This window comes from Oncorhynchus clarkii, chromosome 22, assembly GCF_045791955.1.
Source record: "Oncorhynchus clarkii lewisi isolate Uvic-CL-2024 chromosome 22, UVic_Ocla_1.0, whole genome shotgun sequence".
In the NCBI taxonomy this organism is placed as follows: domain Eukaryota; kingdom Metazoa; phylum Chordata; class Actinopteri; order Salmoniformes; family Salmonidae; genus Oncorhynchus; species Oncorhynchus clarkii.
In genome coordinates, this window is record NC_092168.1 from 12,714,237 (window position 1) to 12,729,173 (window position 14,937).

General features: G+C 45.0%; 1 protein-coding gene across 4 annotated transcripts in view; it reads right to left on the minus strand.

The window, feature by feature from the left end:
* Positions 1–14,937, minus strand: part of LOC139380414 (histone deacetylase 4) — a 227,265-nt gene that overhangs the window by 139,461 nt on the left and 72,867 nt on the right. For 2 of the 4 annotated variants that reach the window (XM_071123071.1, XM_071123070.1), the window contains exon 2: positions 458–526. In XM_071123071.1, coding sequence (XP_070979172.1) covers positions 458–526 — 69 coding nt within the window. Of the gene's footprint in view, positions 1–457; positions 579–14,937 lie in introns of those variants that run through there. The other 2 variants (XM_071123069.1, XM_071123068.1) reach the window with 1 other exon arrangement.

Sequence of the window (14,937 nt, forward strand, 5' to 3'; positions counted from 1 at the left end):
CCTAGCATGTAGCAACACAAGCAGTGTGTGTACGTTTATGTGCACGTGTGCTCTCCCATAGACTCTGTGTATGGGATTGTGGGGGTAGTATGGGTTGCATGTGCGCGCAGACATGTTGCTTAGTGACGCATTCTTCCTCTGGTCTCTAGCCTTGAGCCAGACCTGCAGGGACACACATGGTAAGGCATGAGCCCACAGCAGAGCCAAACACACACAGGGAGAGAGAAAGAGGTTAAGAAAGAGCGGGAGAAAGAAAGAAGGAACGAGAGCGAGAGATGCACATGGAAAGAGGGAGAGAAAGAGAGACAAGAAAGAGAGGAGAAAGAGATACAAAGAGATAGAAAGATGAGAAAGAGAGCGAGAGAGAAAGAGAAAGAGACAGAGAAAGAAAGATAGAGAAAGAAAGAAAACAAAAGAGCGAGAGAAAGAGCGAGAGAGAGTGTCATGGTGCTCCTACCAGATTGGATGTGGTTGAGGCCAGATGGCTTCAGAAGTTCCAAGGGCTGCTCTTTCCTGGGCAGTCCATCTGCAGGGGAGAGAGAGGAAGGAGAGTCCGTTTCAAATATGGTCCGCAGCATCGATAACAAAGGGGAATGTGTATATTCTACTGAGGCCCAGCTAAAAGACTACATATCCCAGAGAGAGAGAGAGAGAGAGAGGGGGGGGGGGGGAAGCCAGGGATGGACAGCAGTAGAGAAAACCAGTTGAATGAGGAGAGGAAGAGCAGAGGAAGAGGAGGCTTCTGCCTAGCCTAGTGCTGCAACACAGTTGAAGCTGCATGTGCTCAGCGTTCTGTTATGACTTCAACGTGATTGGTTCAGAGTCTGCACAGAGAGAGAAAGGGGGAGGGAGCGAGGGAGGGAGAGGAGAGAGAAAGAGGCATGTAAAAATAAACTAATGTGGATCGAGGATGCAGGCACCTATGTATGCTTCTACTGTTTAAAACAAACACATGCATTTCTCACATGTTTGCACGTGCACACACACACACAGACAAACACACGGGTGCGCGCACACACAGTAGGGTTGCGTCTTGGTGAGGATGATAATTATAGTGGTAACATGAAAAGGCTTTGGATCAGCTCAGGGAGGACCTGGCTATAAATAGACCAGTGGGGGAGAGGGGGAGAAACACACATATATGCGCACACTCTCAAACACACACACCACTCTCAAACACACACACACACACACACACACACACACACACACACACACACACACACACACACACACACACACACACACACACACACACACACACACACACACACACACACACACACACACACACACACACACACACACACACACACACACACACACACACACACACACACACACACACACACACACACACAGTACTTGACAATCCCACACATATAAAATGACATGATTCTCAAGCAAGCCAAAAACACACGTGAGCATACACATCCACAAACACACTGATTGGCTAACAAAAACTAGAGACAGTAAAACATTGTTCGGCTTTCCTGCATAAAGACAGAAACACACTTTCCCTACTCACACAGCTCAGTGGAGCTTATATACTGTATATAGAACTGCATAACAAGTCTATGGACTCACTATCACCAGACTGGTGGTGACACATACGCCTTCCCTGCTGGCTCAACAGCTGTCACAGCAGGTCTCCTAAACAAACCACTGTCCCCCTCGTTTCCTTCTCCTTCTCCTTCTCGTCTATCCCTCCCTCCATCCCTCCCTTCATCCAATCATTGTAAATTGACCCGAAAGCGTGAAAGTAAGTGCGAAGGGACATGCGAAGGGACGTGTAATGCCAACGCATGGGCTGACCGAAAAGCAGTCTATTTCTGGGCGTACTAGTCTATTGAAAGGAAGGAAACACTCCCACTTGGAACCTAATTCCTATATCTCTCCGTCTCTCTCTCTCTCTCCTCGCTCTCCCACTACCACTGCTCCAGTCTCATGGCTTTGACTAGCCCATCAAACCACCTTAGCAGGAGGCCAACAGCCGGGAGTGAATCAAGTGAACAGGGAGCTAAATACAGAACCACTCAAGGGGGGGGGGGACAATGTTTACAAAGGTAGACATCCGGTGTGATTCTCTTGTCCCCCGAGCCGAAGCATCTAGAGTATATCAGCTTATGACATTTAGTGTCTATGTGTACACAGACCCACAAACACGTGGCCTGTGTGGTCCAGCGGTTACAGGCACGGACCCCCGGGACACGAGTATGCTAGATTCGGGATGGGTTCTAATCCGGCTCACTAGCGCGCTTTCTTTTCAACATTTTACGATCCACTCCAAAAAAGCAAACAAAATTGCAAAAGTAGCGACTGCACAAAAAACAATATATACACAACGACAGAAACAATTGCACATTCACATACAGGAACACGCACTGTAACTGCATTGAGATGAGAGCAGAGCCTTAACAACATGTGGATAACAGTGGGAGATAGCCTGGCTATAATGGCTGGACAATGCACAAGTAGAGTAGGTACGCACACACACAGACACACACACACACACACACATACAGCTTTGTTTTTCTGGGATGCACGGCGCTATTTTCAGCCCATCCAGACTGGGGTCATGATTAATACATGATGGAGGGCGAGGAGGGGGGATTAAACATTCATATCACACACACACACTCACGCTAAATTACTAATACACACACATCTCCAAACACACACACACACACACACACTCTCAGACAAATATAAACACGGACACACACAAACACACACACACACACACACACACACACACACACAGCATGCCTTCCCCTCTGCTGAAAAAGAAGGATGGTGGGAAGACGAACGCAAAGAGAAAGAGGGAAGACAACAAAGAGATGGGGTGTGTGTGTGTGTGTGTGTTGGCAGGGCTATTTTTGGAGGGGCTGGTGGAGCAGGCGGGCCGTGATGCCTGCGATGCCATAATGGCATTTTAATTAGCCAAGAGAGCAGAGAGGGGACGCGCCACGCATCACTAACCAGCAGCCAACGCCAGGGGACACAGGCAAATCAGGAAGCGCTCGCACACACACACACACACACACACACACATGTTCTTGCATGCACGCCACACACACACACAAACGTGACATGATACACTACTTTACGGTACTCAAGGTGTTCAAGTGACAAACTTCACTTCTGTCTCACTGCAAAAATATGCATCTTATTGTGTGTGCGCGCGCGTGTGTGTGTGTGCGCAAGTGTGTTTGTCTGCCGCAAATATAAGTCCTAATGCAGTGTCGTTACAGAGAAGGATTAGACACATTTGGATGGCAGAGATGTAAGAATTGTCGATGGGTAGCATTTTGTGTGTGTGTGTGTGTGTGTGTGTGTTAGTAGGGTGGTAGTGGCAGATGGCAGAAAGATGACACCAAAGCCTGATGGGCCGGAGGAGGACTGGCCCGTCTGTCTCTCTCTCTCACACACACACACACACAAACACCCCTCCCAGAGAAGCTCCTAATTGTAATCTAACTGCACTTCTGTTCCCCCAGTGCCTTCCATTCCCTTTGTGAGAATTTGTTACAACTACACCTTATGTGACCCAAAAGGGAGAGGGATGGAGAGAGAAAAAGAGGGAGAGAACAAAGTACGACAAAGAGAATGAAAGTGTGAGAGATAAAACAGAAAGAGACCATAGAGAGAGAAAGAAATGGAGAGAGAGAGAGAGAGAGCACATGAGAAATAGAGTATGTGAGAGAGCGAGGGAGAGAGATATGTGCGTGCCACAAGGGGAAGCGAGGTGGCAGGGAGGAGGACGCGTTTTCTTTTCATTAAAGCGGTGGAGTGCATTTGAACCTTGACCCCTGACAGCCAGGGAAAGAAGAGAGGGCCGTGAGGGGGCAGGTGGCCGACAAACAGTACAGCCGGCTGAGAGCACATCATCTTCTCCACGGCAACCAGAGCAAACACAGACCAGAGATACTGGTGTGTCCTCAGGAAGCCTCACACTCAACCTCTCTCTCTCTAATGAAATATCAAACAGAAGGCCTTCTGGGAACGGGGGGGAGACAGAGAGAGAGAGAAAAGCCAAGAGGGTGAGATAGAGAGTGCCAGAACAAGAAACAGAGGGAGAGAGAGAGGTGGCGAAAGAGAGAGAGAGAGAGAGAGAGAGAGAGAGAGAGAGAGAGGTGGCGAGAGAGAGAGAGAGAGAGAGAGAGACAGAGAGAGAGAGAGAGAGAGAGAGGTATAAATAGCCCCCTCCAGCCTTAGGATGGGACCCAGTGAACCGTGGAGAGGCTCATCACAACATGTTTAGAGCAGACAGCAGCATTTCAAGAGAAAAGCTAAACTGAAACAAACACATACAAATCACACACACAAACACACACACACACTGTTTGGACCTTGCTAAGTATCCGATGGACAGATGGATTTCACTACTCAAAATAGAAAATAACAACCTATGTAAAGCTGAGCTGACCTGGAGCTCAGTCCTGAGCTCAGCTCAGTCCTGCCTGGCTACCCAAATTCCTTGTTCCGGCCAAACATTAACCACGCCGACGGATGTCAATTTTCTTCTACGCAATGAGTCTGGATCTGAGTACCTCCCCGATGATTTCTAGAACGCAAACACATTCCAACCGTTCTGATTGGTCCCAGAACACATGTGGGTAAAGTGGCATGTAGAAATTCGTCATTGGCTTTGATACTCTTGATTGGGTAGAGATTATCCAAATCGCTGAAGACTTTGTTTTGTAAAACACCCCTCATTTTGACATCAACACAAATCAAATTGTATTTGTCACATGCGCCGAATACCGTGAAATGCTTACTTACAAGCCCTTAACTTCTTGGTGACAGGTGAGCAGTATTGAGTAGCTTGGATGAATAAGGTGCCCAGAGTAAACTGCCTGCTACTCTGTCCCAGATGCTAATATATGCACAGTATTAGTAGTATTGGATAGAAAACTCTCTGAAGTTTCTAAAACTGTTTGAATGATGTCTGTGAGTAGAACAGAACTCATATGGCAGGCGAAAACCTGAGAAAATTCCAACCAGGAAGTGGGAAATCTGAGGTTTGTAGTTTTACAACTCTTTGCCATTCCAATATACAGTGTAAATGGGGTCATATTGCACTAGATTAGAGGTCGACCGATTTATGACTTTTCAATGCCGATACCGATTATTGGAGGACCAGAAAAAGCTGGTACCAATTAATCGGCCAATTTTTTTACATTTATTTGTAATAATGACAATTACAACAATACTGAATGAACACTTATTTCAACTTAAAATAATACATCAATAAAATAAATTTAGCCTCAAATAAATAATGAAACATGTTCAATTTGGTTTAAATAATGCAAAAACAAAGTGTTGGAGAAGAAAGTAAAAGTGCAATACGTGCCATGTAAGAAAGCTAACGTTTCAGTTCCTTGCTCAGAACATGAGAACATATGAAAGCTGGTGGTTCCTTTTAACATGAGTCTTCAATAGGTAAGACGTTTTAGGTTGTAGTTATTATAGGAATTATAGGAGTATTTCCCTCTATATCATTTGTATTTCATATACCTTTGACTATTGTATGTTTTTATAGGCACTTTAGTATTGCCAGTGTAACAGTTTAGCTTCCGTCCCTCTCCTCGCTCCTCCCTGGGCTCGAACCAGGAACACAACGACAACAGCCACCCTCGAAGCAGCGTTACCCATGCAGAGCAAGGGGAACAACCACTCCAAGTCTCAGAGCGAGTGATGTTTGAAACGCTATTAGCGCGCACCCCGCTAACTAGCTAGCCATTTCACATCGGTTACACCAGCCTCATCTCAGGAGTTGATAGGCTTGAAGTCATAAACAGCGCAATGCTTGACGCACAACGAAGAGCTGCTGGCAAAACGCACGAAAGTGCTGTTTGAATGAATGCTTACGAGCCTGCTGCTGCCTACCACCGATACTTGTATCTTCTTAACTGACTTGCCTAGTTAAATAAAGATTAAATAAAGGTGTAAAAATAAAAAATAAAAAAAACGTCCAAATCAGTGTCCAAAAATACCGATTGTTATGAAAACTTGAAATCGGCCCTAATTAAATCGGCCATTCCGATTAATCGGTCGACCTCTACACTAGTTGTCAACGGTCTTTAGAATGTTGTTTCAGGCTTCTACTGTGAAGTGGGGGCGAATGAGAGGGGATTGAGCCAGGTATCTGGCAGAGTGCCACAGAGAGAGAGAGTTAACTCTCGTTCCATTGCTTTTCTACAGACATAGGAATTCTCCGGTTGGCACATTATTGAACAGTAATGATAAAAACATCCTAAAGATTGATTCTATACTTAGATTGACAAGTTTCTACGGGCTGTAACGGAACTTTTTGAACTTTTCGTCCGACGTTCGGCGCGACCTGAACGTGCGTTTGGATTTGTTTACCAAACGCCCTAACAAAAGAAGCTATTTGGACATAAATTATGAACTTTATCGAACAAATCAAACGTTTATTGTGGAACTGGGATTCCTGGGAGTGCATTCTGATGAAGATCATCAAAGGTAAGTGAATATTTATAATGCTATTTCTGACTAATGTTGACTACACAATATGGGGGATATCTTTTTGGCTGCTTTGTTGTCTGAACGCTGTACTCAGATTATTGCATGGTTTGCTTTTTTTTGTTTGAAATCTGGTTGCAGTAAGGAGAAGTATATCTCTAATTCCATGTATAACAATTGTATTTCTATCAACATTTATGATGAGTATTTCTGTAAATTGATGTGGCTCTCTGCAAAATCACTGCATGTTTTAGAACTACTGAACTTAACGCGCCAATGTAAAATTAGATTTTTTGATATAAATATGCACTTTATCAAACAAAACATGCATGTATTGTGTAACATGAAGTCCTATGAGTGTCATCTGATGAAGATCATCAAAGGTTAGTTTTAGTAATTTTATCTCTATTTGTGCTTTTTTGACTCCTCTCTTTGGCTGGAAAAAAGGCTGTGTTTTTCTGTGAGTTGGTGGTGACCTAACATAATCGTTTGTGGTGCTTTTACTTTAAAGCCTTTTTGAAATCAGACACTGTGGCTGGATTAACGAGAATTGTATCTTTAAAATGGTGTAAAATACTTGTATGCTTGAGGAATTTTAATTATGAGATTTTTGTTCTTTTGAATTTGGCGCCCTGCACTTTCACTGGCTGTTGGCGAGGTGGGACGCTACCGTCCCACATATCCCAGAGAGGTTTTAACCAACAATGCAGCTCAAGAATTGATGAAATAAAGTAAAAAATAAATCGAATCCAAAAGTAACAAGAAAATTACATCACAATAACGAGGCTATAAACAGGGTGTACCGGTACAGAGTCAATGTGCGTGGGTACAGGTTAGTCGAGGTCATTTGTAAAAGTGTAAAGTGAAGATGCATAGATAATAAACAGCGAGTAGCAGCAGTGTAAAAACACTGGGAGAGTCAATGTAAATACTCCAGTATATCCCCGGGAACACAAACAACATAAATGATCGTATGTAGCTCACGATAGAGTAGCGGAAGAATTCAGCTTGAGTTGTCAGGCAAGTCCCATATATTTCAAATGTCCGTCTGGTCAATTTTGTGTACTGTGAGGGCCTATCTAATGGACAGAAAATGTCAACCTGAGTTTTAAATGTCACGATTCCACATAGTAGTAAGGTTATTGTAACCACTCGGTTGGCAAAGAGCTAACTTGTCTCGAACTAGCATGTAAGAAAAGGACAATTGTGTATAATACAATGGTAGGTAAAGTAACCGTTGCGACTATGAACCATGGACAGTAAGGATTTAGTGGAAAAGACGGATTCTGTGATGTTCCAACTGCATACGAGGTGAGGCATGTTGACAATCAGCCACTCAATGGAGCAATCAGCCAACACAAACCAGGTCAGCTTCTGGCTGAGTAGACAGATCTTCATCTTGACAGGACAGAGCCTGAAGACTCCAATTGCCCCCTTGAGATGGCAAATTACAAGCAAATAAATGAAGGTCAGGATTCAGGGAAAAGGCGGAGACGGCCATATGTGTGTGTTGCATTGTGTCAGAGAGCCCATAAAAGGGAGCTAGTGGCGGAACCCTGAGCGGTCACCTTGATCAATAAATAGCCATAGTCCTGAGGCTTGACTCATAGGGAAGGGGTAGAGGATGGATGCATTAGCTGAATAAACATGGATGTGCTCCATATGGTCAGTGAGGGGTGTCTGTGCCAAGTTGACCACACTGACAGGACACAGGCTGGTCAGGCAGGAAGTAGAGGTGTGGGGGGGGGGGCTCTCCTGCCAGGCGAGACCACCCCACTGGGCACACAGCCGGTGTAGTTCAAGTGGAGCCCCCCGATCCAACACACACAAACATACATACACACACACACACTAACCCACCCACACATAACCTCAACACTCCAACAGCTCACACTTACACGTGATAGACCACTGAACAGAAGCCAAGCTGCCCCTCTCCTCCTCCCGCCCTCTCCTCTTCCCTCCCTCTCCTCCCTCCCAGCCTCAACCGGCCTCTACTGTGTAACCTACACACGGTGGCCAAGCTGTCTTCCCAGTGCAGACCAGACTGGACAACCCAGCCATGATGGCTGGCCTGCCAGCCAGACCAATCTACACACAGTAACCAAAACTCAGGCTGTAACAGGTGTAATCAATATGATGATAGCGCCACCCTGTCTTCCATTCATATTGCTGCTAGGTGGTTTAGATTAAAAATCAGCACACCCAGCCTCACTACATCTCAGGATGTTCATCACTGCTCCCCTCTAAGATGGGAGGGGAACGTAGGCTAGGAGGAGAGGAGCTACTCAATCCCCCTGCACGATCCTAACCACCCCTCTCCCCCCAGAAGCCCCATAACATACCCTGCCTTTTGAACGTACAGTGAGTAGATACTCAATATGGAGTAGAGGCAGAAGGCTTGTCTCCCCAAAGGAGCAAAGGGATCCCTCCAAAACTCAAGAAGGGCGCCCATCAAAAAGGATCATGGGATAGTGGGGCATCTTTAAAGCACCCTGGAGAGGATCTGCCAAGGAGTCGAGGACACTGGAGGACTTAATGGGCTATTAGGAGGGTAGGGGTGTTCTGTTGGTCGGGAGGCTGAGGAGAAGGCTCCTCTAGCAGGCATCCATCAGCCTCTAGGGAGGGGCTTGCATTAGCACGGGCTAACGGAGAGGGGAGACGGTGAGAGGGCGCAGAGGGTGGGTAGAAGGGGAGAGGGGTGAGGAGAATAGAATCCCATGTTAACAGTAAACCTTGGACAAGGACACTAACACACGGATGACTTCTCCTAGCTACAGAACTTCTCTCTCTCGCTCTCTCCTCTCCCCCAGAAAAGGGGGACCAGAGATCACTGAATGAAAAGAAATTAACACGACCACTGTGGTTACAAAGCACTTTGCACTGTAAAGCTAAATGTACCTCGTTTTGCAGATGATAACCTATATTTAAAACAAGCAGCCCTATCTTTCTAAAACTGTGGTCGGATGCCAGTGTGCGGGTGTGATTTCCTGACACGTAACATCATGCAGAAGTGATGCTTCTGAAAGGCATTTATCGTCACACTCAACTCCAGGCACAGTCTAAGGGAGAATAGCATACCTCTAACATGCTGCAAATAATCTATTCTGTATAGTAACACATGCAAAAATGTACCGACATATGTAGACACACACATGAAAATACACACCTACACACACAGGTGTTAGCTCTGAGGAAACAGCTCACATTCTAACCATTACCTTCACTTATTATTGATATTCCTAGAATGTTATGTGCTGTTTTTTTTACTGAAGGGCACAGAGAATGGAGTGGATATACAGTGTGTGTGTGTATGTGTGTGTGTGTGTGTGTTTTGCATGAGTGTGTGTTTCTGTGCGTGTGTGTGTCTGAGTGAGTGAGTGAGTGAGTGAGTGAGTGAGTGAGTGAGTGAGTGAGTGAGTGAGTGTGTGTGTGTGCATGCATGCAGTGAATCATGTCTGTAGGCAGGTTCACGTCGGTGAGACAAACAGAAAGTGTGAGTCACTGCCTCTGTTCCCTGGGTGAACACGCCTTTCAGCTGGTTAAAACACACACCAATCCTCCTTTCAGTCAGCGCTCGATGACACACACACTTTACATTCACAAGAATATTGTACATTCACAACTAGTTTGAACTAGCATTTACAGATATATTTCTTAGGGATGGGACTCATGTTAGATGAAAAGGCATGAGCGGTCAAAACAGAAAGGAACTCAATCATAAGGGTGTAAAGGTAGAACAAGAACACTGTTCAGTTCCGTGTGTGTGTGTGTGTGTGTGTGTGTGTGTGTGTGTGTGTGTGTCTCTAATCTACATACATTTATCAGGAAAGGATCCACCATCTGGTATCCAAGCAGAGTTCTGATTAAAAGACATCCACTACTTAGCCCTTGTCCCCCCAGACAATGAACAGTGGGATCGTGTTTTCCAGGCATATACACATGTACCAGTTACTAATCACCAATACCACCCTTCACCACACGCAGATGTGCAAACACATTCAATTCTCATGCATCTCTCACACTGCGCATACCACACAGACACACACCTCTTACATACATTAACCTCAACCAGGAGTGAATGTGAAAAGCTTTATTGAAATGAACAACAAGTTCACACACACACACACACACACACACACACACACACACACACACACACACACACACACACACACACACACACACACGTCACTTTGGAATAACACTACCCACAGTTACTCTAGGCTCTGGGTTTAGACACAGTCTGTGGCTGTCTCTCTGTCTCGACTGTGATGGACCAAGTGGGGGGACAACAACTCTGCAACACGGCAACCCACAGTCACAGGTGTTCAGGGAAGAAGAGAGAGACTCGCTCCCCAGATCCTCCAAGAATAGCTTTGCATGCCGTGCCATGGTGCCCAGCCAGGAGGCAGAGCACAAACAACTGGCCGCCAAGCCGTCTGGATTAAACAACATGCCCTTAGCCTGGCACTCCCTGATACCCCAGGGCTGGCTTTTGTTCCTCTTTTAACCCCCCACCATGCACCCCGCATTGCTACCGTACAGAGCACTGAGGATATGGTGGGTTATGCCGAGTATGGATGAGATGCTAAATGCAAATCCTATACTTACAGTAAAGAGACAGTGTTCAGTGAAACAATACAGCCTTAGCTTCACTAGAGTGTTCAAGGGAATATCTGCAAAACGGACAGGAGGAGGATTGTTAAAAACCCAGTGTTGGGTCTCTCCCCCCCCACTGGGGAACGATCAGGGCTGGCTCTCTAATGGCACGCGTCCAGAGGGAGAACTTTAAAGCCATTCCTAGCGCCGACACAGAGGCCTCTGCAAATCCCTGGGTACCACCCAGTCTCTACTAATCCAACCTCCCAAACACCACGCCAATCCAACGCACGTTGGACAGGACGGGGGAAGAGCACCCTGAGCTTGACTTTGTTTCGAGATGGCCCTCGCTACCATTTTAGCTCCCAATCACTTCCTGACAGACTTCCTAAGAAGGGAATATCCGAGGGTGTTCCACAGAGTTCCTATGTTCCCCACTGTGGCACACTTTTGCCACTGCTACAGTACCTGTAGAGGGTTGTTGCTGTGGCCTTGAAAATCAGAGTTCAGTTGGAGTACTTTTGTTATTTTGAATGCTCTATTCAGAGCAACTTCAATGGGGTCATCTTACTGCAGCAAATTCTATTCATAAAGCCAGGTGTTGCATACAGATTGGACTACAGTATGTATTAATACTCAACAGTGAACATACCGGCATCAAAGATTGACAGTGTTCTGATTCTCCATGGTTCTCCTGAAGTGTGCACTTGTTCACTCGCCTTTACACCAGTCCATTCCTTTTCAATCAATGAGGTATAGTGTATAAGTGCACACTTTGGGAGAAGGGTCGCCATTGACTTTACTCCAGAAGCAGACTAGAATCCAACAAAAACCACTCATTACACATCCCCTTGTTATATCTACTCTTGTACTTTTGACAAAATAAGCTTGGAAAGAGGATACGATACAAACAAATGTAAACTTTAGTATGGCCACCTTATCAGCTGCCTCCAAAAACGATGTGGCCCAGTTGTGTTTCAATTTGACAGATTGTGACGCAATCCACTTTCCATGCAGAATCTGCCAACATTTCAAAACACTCCATCTTCGGATTTCAAGGCCCTAGCTAATAGCAGGAGAGGGGGATTCCAGGCACAGCAACAAGTCCAAAGGGTATGAGAAGGAACCGAAACAGGCCTGCCGTCTCCACTTTATCTTGCACTGCTGCTTCCATAGGCCAGATATGATCAGGAAAGAGTGGGTGAAAAAGAGGGTCTGGAGGAGAAGAGAGAAGGAGAGGAGAGGTGAAGAGAGGACAGGAGAGCAGAGCAGAGAGTGGCTAGAAGAGGAGAGAGATTGCCAGGCCAGAAAACTCACCTTTGGAGCACGCCACGCAAGCTGGAGCATTTTACAATAACCCAGGACATTCCAAGTAATTAGCCAAGAATTTCTTACATGTGGCTCCCTCTGACGTCAATCATGTACTTTCCAAGATTTCCCTTCTTTTTTTTGTGTTTTGCAAATGGCATTGCGTAACGCTGCTTTTGTGAGCTGCTCTTGGCATGGGTGTTACATTGGTTCAGGGGGGTGGGCCATGGAGGGAGCTCCCACAGTGGGGGGGGGCACACTGACCTCAATCTAACTGACCATTTCATTTAAGAGGCTGGTGTGTGTGTGTGTGTGTGTGTGTGTGTGTGTGTGTGTGTGTGTGTGTGTGTGTGTGTGTAGACTCTTGGTGGGTCACTGTAACATGAGAGATACTGTACATGACATGCCCAAACATACCTCCTCTGTGAAATTCATGACAAGCTCTTATTCTTGGGGAATTCAGTAATAACAAATAACTCGGCACAAACACAACGGAAGTTACAGAGGCTCAAATAGATCCCGATTGAACATTCAGACTGTGTCATGCCATTGACATACAGTGTGAGTCTCGGGGGTTTTCAAATGGATGTGTCATAATTAGGGTTACAAAGGGTGGGAAATTTTCCATGGGAAGTTAAGCCATGGAATTTGGAGAATTCTGCTTAAATTAATAAAAAATGTTAGCTTACAGTGAATCTTTTTTGTGGGACACACATGAGGTAATTATAGGTTTTGTGGCATATTTTGGTTAAACTATCCCCAATTCAATGGAATTGCAACCCTCTGCATGCACAGTGCATTCTTCCGTCACATGTACAGCTGATTCTCAAGACCTTGCACACTAATGAGATGCTATTGAGCTCATACTACTACACTGTCTGAGCCAAGGACTACATGCTTTATTTTTTTCAATTTAAAGTTTTATTAAGTTTTCTTGTTTTTCAAATCAACCAACACAACAAAATCCACATTCACAGATGTGACAGGCTTAAAAAAAAAAAAGTTATTTTTATATATATACAGTGCCTTGCGAAAGTATTCGGCACCCTTGAACTTTGCGACCTTTTGCCACATTTCAGGCTTCAAACATAAAGATATAAAACTGTATTTTTTTGTGAAGAATCAACAACAAGTGGGACACAATCATGAAGTGGAACGACATTTATTGGATATTTCAAACTTTTTTAACAAATCAAAAACTGAAAAATTGGTCGTGCAAAATTATTCAGCCCCTTTACTTTCAGTGCAGCAAACTCTCTCCAGAAGTTCAGTGAGGATCTCTGAATGATCCAATGTTGACCTAAATAACGAATGATGATAAATACAATCCACCTGTGTGTAATCAAGTCTCCGTATAAATGCACCTGCACTGTGATAGTCTCAGAGGTCCGTTAAAAGCGCAGAGCATCATGAAGAACAAGGAACACACCAGGCAGGTCCGAGATACTGTTGTGAAGAAGTTTAAAGCCGGATTTGGATACAAAAATATTTCCCAAGCTTTAAACATCCCAAGGAGCACTGTGCAAGCGATAATATTGAAATGGAAGGAGTATCAGACCACTGCAAATCTACCAAGACCTGGCCGTCCCTCTAAACTTTCAGCTCATACAAGGAGAAGACTGATCAGAGATGCAGCCAAGAGGCCCATGATCACTCTGGATGAACTGCAGAGATCTACAGCTGAGGTGGGAGACTCTGTCCATAGGACAACAATCAGTCGTATATTGCACAAATCTGGCCTTTATGGAAGAGTGGCAAGAAGAAAGCCATTTCTTAAAGATATCAATAAAAAGTGTTGTTTAAAGTTTGCCACAAGCCACCTGGGAGACACACCAAACATGTGGAAGAAGGTGCTCTGGTCAGATGAAACCAAAATTGAACTTTTTGGCAACAATGCAAAACGTTATGTTTGGCGTAAAAGCAACACAGTTCATCACCCTGAACACACCATCCCCACTGTCAAACATGGTGGTGGCAGCATCATGGTTTGGACCTGCTTTTCTTCAGCAGGGACAGGGAAGATGGTTAAAATTGATGGGAAGATGGATGGAGCCAAATACAGGACCATTCTGGAAGAAAACCTGATGGAGTCTGCAAAAGACCTGAGACTGGGACGGAGATTTGTCTTCCAACAAGACAATGATCCAAAACATAAAGCAAAATCTACAATGGAATGGTTCAAAAATAAACATATCCAGGTGTTAGAATGGCCAAGTCAAAGTCCAGACCTGAATCCAATCGAGAATCTGTGCAAAGAACTGAAAACTGCTGTTCACAAATGTTCTCCATCCAACCTCACTGAGCTCGAGCTGTTTTGCAAGGAGGAATGGGAAAAAATGTCAGTCTCTCGATGTGCAAAACTGATAGAGACATACCCCAAGCGACTTACAGCTGTAATCGCAGCAAAAGGTGGCGCTACAAAGTATTAACTTAAGGGGGCTGAATAATTTTGCACGCCCAATTTTTAAGTTTTTGATTTGTTAAAAAAGTTTGAAATATCCAATAAATGTCGTTCCACTTCATGATTGTGTCCCACTT